Below are 6,027 nucleotides of genomic sequence, written 5' to 3' on the forward strand. Positions count from 1 at the left end.
GCAGACGCCCCTGAGGGGCGGACGGGGACTTCTCCCTCGCGGTGAGCAGAACACGGCGAGCTTCACCTCACCGGGAACATCTTTAAAGCCAGGAACACTCGGACACGCGGAACGCTGCCCGTGTAAGACGCAACGCAGGTCCAGGGTCCCTTCGCAAAGCCAAGAAACGGGCCAAGGGACCCAGGCGTCCTATAAACGTCATCTACAGCTTCCCCCCCCCACACACAACTGTCCCCAGAGCCGCACACAGACGCGGAAGGCCAAGCCACTTACCTCGGTTCTGGGGAGGAAGACCCCGCCGCCCGCACGCGCGACGTCGCCACTGGGAGGCCCGCGCCGCACAAACCTACAATGACGTTCAAACTCCCCAGCGGGGCCTCGCCTTACCAGCAGCACACTCCGCTCGGCCGCGACACCCGAGCCACCGGGACAGACACGACCCCGGCCCCTAGCCGGCGGAGCGTACCTGAGCGCCTCGACGGCCCCGCCGGCCACGCCCCCGCTCGAGGACGCCCCGCCGGCCACGCCCCCGCACGCCCACCCCCCCCGGCCCCGCCCCCACCAACCACGCCCCCGCCGGAGGACGCCCCGCCGGCCACGCCCCCGTGTGAGCGCCAACCGTGCCAGCCACGCCTCCGACCACGCCCCCGCGCGAGAACCCCTCCTGCCGACCCCGCCCGACGACCACGCCCCCGCACGAGGTCGCCCCGCCGGCCACGCCCCATGATCGCTCCGCGCCTCCACTTGGCTGCGCTGGACGCCGAGCTGACCACGTGCCACCACTACGCCTCCGCAACCCCCGTGGCGGGGGCGAGGGCGCGGTGACCCTCACCTAGCCCGCTCCCTCGGGCCACGCCCCCGCCGCCCTAGGCCCCAGGGACCCGCCTTCAGTGGCTCCGCTCCCGCGCAGCCCCGCCCGGCCGAGCGCAGAGGCGCTGATGGAGGCGGAGACGCGGGTTCTGCGCGCGGCGGGAGGCTTCGGCCGGGCCCGGCGTCTGCTGGCCGCCGCCTCGTGGCTGCCGTGCGTGGCGCTGGGGCTGGCGGTGGGCTCGGAGCCGCTGCTGACCGCGCTGCCGGCGCACCACTGCCGGCCGGACCCCGCGCTGCTGCCCCCAGCGCTGCGCGCCCTGCGCGGTTCCGCGCTGCTCGACGCCAGTGTGCCGCGCCTGGGGCCCGCGCGCGCCCCGAGCCCCTGCCTGCTCCTGCGCTACCCCGAGTCAGCGTCCCGCGCTCGCCCCAACGGCACCCGGCCCTGCACGCGCGGCTGGTACTACACGCTGCCCGCCGCCGGCCTGCTGCGCAGCCCGGTCACCCAGGTGCGCGCCCGAGCCGCGGAGGAGCGTCGCACGGGCTGGGCCCCCGGCGCTCCGCCTTCCGCCCAGCCCCCCACCCCGCCTCCTCTCTCCTCTCTGTCCCTCTGTCTCCCGCTCTTCCGGCCCCCGCGCCCCAGTCTCTGTGCCCCGTCCTCTGCTCCCCCTTTCCTCTGTCCCCACCTCCTCCTGCCCCCTTGTCTTCTGCCCTTGGTCTGCTGGCGCTGTCATGCTGGGCTCTTAGTTGGGGGTCAGATGATGCAGCAGATGCCCGAGTAGACGGGGGCCAGGCGTAATGGCAGAACCCGCTGCCCGAGGTCTGCCAGTGTGGGCGGGCAGCCTGGAGGAAGAGGAGTTCAGCTGAAGGTATGAGCACATAAGCGCCAGGTGGTCCGCGGTACGTGGCACTTCAGAGCCACCAACGTTTTGAGTAAGCTGTGGCTTTGGGCCGTGTAGGTGTCGAAATTGGGTTCCCAAGACAGGAGGTTTTGAATCAAGGTAGCCACACTGAGATAGCAAACCTTCCCGCTGACGTGCAAACAAGCTGGCGGGGGGGCGGGGGCAACTCAGGGGTCTGGGTGGGAAGAGATGGGGAAGGGGCAGCTGGAACCTCCCAGGCCCCTCGTCCTCTCCTTCGTCCCTCGGGCTAGGACCTGCCCAGCTCTGCCTCCCTCTTGGCCTGGGCCCCACAGCCCTGACTCTGTCCTTGGGTGGATTGGCCCCTGGGTGGATTGGCCCCAGTGTGGAAACTGGGACAGGGTTGCCACATCCCTGCCTGGAGCCCTGAAACTGGCTGGGCTTCTCCTCCTCCGTCCCATTCTGTTCCCCGTCGCACCTGCCCTTTTGTTGGGGTACTGATCAATCAGCCCCCCCCCCCAGCTTTCGTGAACGTTTGGTTTTTATTTTTTTATTTATTTTTATTTTTTTTTTTTTTTAAGATTTTTATTTATTTATTTGACAGAGAGAGACACAGCGAGAGAGGGAACACAAGCAGGGGAAGTGGGAGAGGGAGAAGCAGGCTTCCTGCAGAGCGGGGAGCCCGATGCGGGGCTCGATCCCAGGACCCTGGGATCATGACCTGAGCCGAAGGCAGACGCTTAACGACTGAGCCACCCAGGCGCCCCAACGTTTGGTTTTTAAACTAAAAACTCTGATGTAGTGTGACCCAAAACAGTACGTTAGGTCTGAGGAGAGGCGCGGACACCTGGAAGGAGAGGTGGGGAAGGGCAAAACTGAGGTCAAGGGCCCTTGTCCGGGAAAAGCGGGTGAGCCCAGCCCTCCAGCCTGTTCCCGGAGTCACTCTTCAAATGAGCAGGGCAGGGGGGAAGTGAGGGCGCGGCCCGGCACGGCCCTCGGCCCAGCGGTAGGCCAATCAAGTCACCTGTGGTGGGTCAGCAATGGCTGCCCAGAGGGGAGTGGGACTACCTATCCAGAGAAAACCAGAAAGCAGACGTGGGGCTCCGGGTGGGGCCTCAGACCAGGAACTGTTCACATGCCAGCGGAAGACTTCCAGAGTCAGGAGAGTATGCTGTGTGACCTTGAGCGAGACATCTAGGGCCCTTGGCAGCCTGACACTCTGGGAACTCCAGCACGGGGGAGGGTGGACCTGGCCAGCCCACAGGTGATTGGTGTCCCCCGTAGTGGAACCTCGTGTGTGCGGACGGCTGGAAGGTGCCTCTGGAGCAGATGGGCCACCTCCTGGGCTGGCTGCTGGGCTGTGTCCTCCTGGGTGCATGCTGTGACTGGTGAGATGCTGGCCCTTTCCCTTCTGCCCCAGGAGCCCTACCTTCAAGCCCTTCGGGGTCTAGCTAGATCCCCAAGTTGTCCTGACCCTCAGCCACGTGTGTCCCCTGCCGCCCCCCCCCCCCCAGGTTTGGACGTCGGGCTGTGTTTGTGGCCTCCCTGGTGCTGGCCACGGGCCTGGGGGCCAGTGAGGCCCTGGCGGCCAGCTTTCCTGCCCTGCTGGCTCTGAGGCTGCTTCACGGGGGGGCCTTGGCAGGCTTTTCCCTGGCCCTCTACGTGGCTCGTGAGTACCGTGGGGTGCTTGCGGGGAGCACCCCCTCCGGCAAGGCCTCCCACTCGGCTGCAGGGCCGAGTCAGGTGGCACGGGAGGCCTCTCTGGCACTCCCATTGAGGGCCCTTCTGGTGAAGGCGGGAGGAGCACTCTGTTCTGTGAGCTGTGCTGTTGGTGGGAAGGTCCGGGAGCTGGAGGAGGCAGTGGGTGGCCTCGGACATGGTAGGCTAGTCACTGGTCCCCCACAGCCCTGGACAGAGCAGCTGTCCCAAGAGGCCTTGGTCTCAGGCTGTTTCTGCTTAGGCCTGGAGCTGTGCGACCCCCCCCACCGCCTGGTGTTCTCCGTGGCAGCTGGCCTCTTCTCGGTGCTGGGCACCCTGCTGCTGCCCGGCCTGGCCCTGCTCACGCAGGACTGGCGCCTTCTGCAGGGGCTGAGCGCCCTGGTCACAGGGCTTTTGCTGCTCTTTTGGGGGTAAGTGTGGTGGTAGATGGCTCAGTAACAGCGGTTGAGGCTGCGTGTGTCACTTCCCTCCATGCATGTGGGAATGGGACGGGGACCCGGGAAGCCATGGCATGTCCTCTCCCCCTGGGTCCTGGGCGGGGGCATTGGCCTCAGTCATCCCTACAGAGAGGACCCGGGGGCATCCTCACCCTGTCCTTGCAGGTTCCCCTCCCTGTTCCCGGAGTCTCCCCGGTGGCTGCTGGCCACGGGACAGCCAGCCCGAGCCAGGAAGATCCTGTGGCACTTTGCGGAAGCTGGGGGCGTGGACCCCGAGGACAGCTCAGAGGAGAGCTCCCTCGCTACGGGTAATGCACCAGCCAGGAGAAGGGAGATATGGGTGCTAGGGAAGGGAGGAGAAGGGTCAGCCCCTCATCTGTGCCCCCTCATATCCCCGGAGCCACAGAACTGGACACGCTGGGTGCAGGGAGCCCCCAGCCCCGGTACCACTCCATCCTGGAGCTCCGGCACAGCAGCGTCGCCTGGAGAAATGGGCTCATCCTGGGCTTCAGTTCGTGAGGAGGGGAGGGCGTGGGCGGGCGGGCTGAGCCTTCCTCCCAGGGTGGGTCTTTGGTTGCTGGAGTCCCCTGTCCTGGTTGGGCCATAGCTCCCCCCTCGCTGCCTCCCTCCCTCCCAGACTGATCTGCGGGGGCATCAGAGCCAGCTTCCTCCGCAGCCTGAGCCCGAGTGAGCCCGCCTTCTACCAGCTCTACTTCCTGGGCGCTGGCCTGGAGGTCGTAGCCACTGTGTTCCTGCTGCTGACGGGGGACCGCTGGGGACGACGCCCAGTCCTCTTGCTGGGCACCCTGGTCATGGGCCTGGCATCCCTACTGCTTCTTGCCGGGACCCAGTGTGAGTGTGGAGTCCTTGTGTTTGGCTGAGGGTCTGACTGATGTGGGGCACTGGGATCAGCCCCCTCCTGGGCCCACAAGCGAGAGGCACAGGTGTTGGGATGAAGCTGTGCCTTTTACCCAATCCATGTCCCCGCTGTGTAGCCAAACTGACACCCGAAGGATCCTACGGGAAGGGGCTCAATAAAAGGATCTGGTTCAAGTAGGGGCGGCCGGGAGCCCCCGACACCCCCGGCCGGCACAGGGTGGAGCGGCGTGGTGAGAGGCTGGGAGGCCAGGCCCCACGGGCAGTATGCGAGCCTTCTCCCCGTCCCCAGACCTGCCAGAATGGACCATGTGGTCCCTCTCTGTCCTGGGTCTCCTGGCCTCCCAGGCCGTGTCGGCTCTCAGCAGCCTCTTCGCAGCAGAGGTATTGCCCACCGTGAGCAGGTGAGGCCACACCCCAGCCTTCCCAGCCCCGCCCACCCTCCCATCCTCCCTACGCAGCCTTCAGACCGGCCCTTCCCAGGGGGCTTGGGGGACACTGCTCACAGAAGGGAGTGGGGGGTGGGCAGAGTTGAGGCAGCCCCCAGAGAGGACAGAATCCCAGGGGGAAAGCCGGTTTCTCATTTCCCTAATGAAAAGAACAAAACTTGTTCCAGGATGGGGAAGAGAACCTTTTTCCACAAAAACTTTTGAGTTTGGTTTTCCCGGAGCCCCCACGCTGTGCCCCCGCCCCCTCCCGTCTCCCCGGTACCCCCACTGCCCCCCAACAGCAGGCCCTCTCCCGCAGGGGGGCCGGCCTGGGCCTCGTGCTGGGGGCCGGCTTCCTGGGCCAGGCGGCCGCCCCCCTGGCCGACCTGCACGGCCGGCGGGGCTTCTTCCTGCACCACGTGGTCTTCGCGTCCTTCGCCATCCTGGCCCTGCTGTGCGCCCTGCTGCTGCCCGAGAGCCGGGGCCGCGGGCTGCCCGCGTCGCTGCAGGACGCCGACCGCCTGTGCCGGTCCCCACTCCGCGGGGGCCGCCTCCGCCCGGACCGCCTGCCGCTGCTGCCGCCCACCCCCCGTCCGCAGTAGCGGGGCCAGGAGGGCTGGCCGCAGCTCCCTCGGGTGCCGCGGGCCGGTGCGGCGGGGCTGCGGGCGGAGCCGTGTCCCCCCCCCCCCCCGCGCTGGGGCCCCGCTGCTCGCACCCCCGCCCCCCAGGATAAAGACATCCATGGAACTTGGTGTCCTCACTGCTGCTTCGCGCAGGCCGCACCCCCGGGGCCCACCGGCTCCGTGTAGCTCACTACCGCCTACAGCCCCTCCCACCATGCCCACGCCCTGGGGGACAGCGGGGGGCTGGGGGGCAGCCCAGTGCCGCAGACAGGAGCGG

The 6,027-nt window shown here is 67.4% G+C and overlaps 1 protein-coding gene across 1 annotated transcript; it reads left to right on the top strand.

Annotated features, from left to right (window-relative positions):
• The first annotated feature begins 1,182 nt into the window (after positions 1–1,182).
• Positions 1,183–5,844, top strand: SLC22A31 (solute carrier family 22 member 31). Its single transcript, XM_036119703.2, has 9 exons — positions 1,183–1,316; positions 2,952–3,055; positions 3,182–3,336; positions 3,628–3,796; positions 3,989–4,131; positions 4,230–4,338; positions 4,461–4,675; positions 4,992–5,103; positions 5,447–5,844. Exons 2-9 carry the CDS (start codon positions 2,997–2,999, stop codon positions 5,727–5,729), a joined length of 1,245 nt encoding a protein of 414 aa, XP_035975596.2. The 5' UTR covers positions 1,183–1,316; positions 2,952–2,996; the 3' UTR covers positions 5,730–5,844.
• The last annotated feature ends 183 nt before the right edge of the window (positions 5,845–6,027 follow it).

Source organism: Halichoerus grypus, chromosome 15 (genome assembly GCF_964656455.1).
Source record: "Halichoerus grypus chromosome 15, mHalGry1.hap1.1, whole genome shotgun sequence".
Lineage (NCBI taxonomy): Eukaryota > Metazoa > Chordata > Mammalia > Carnivora > Phocidae > Halichoerus > Halichoerus grypus.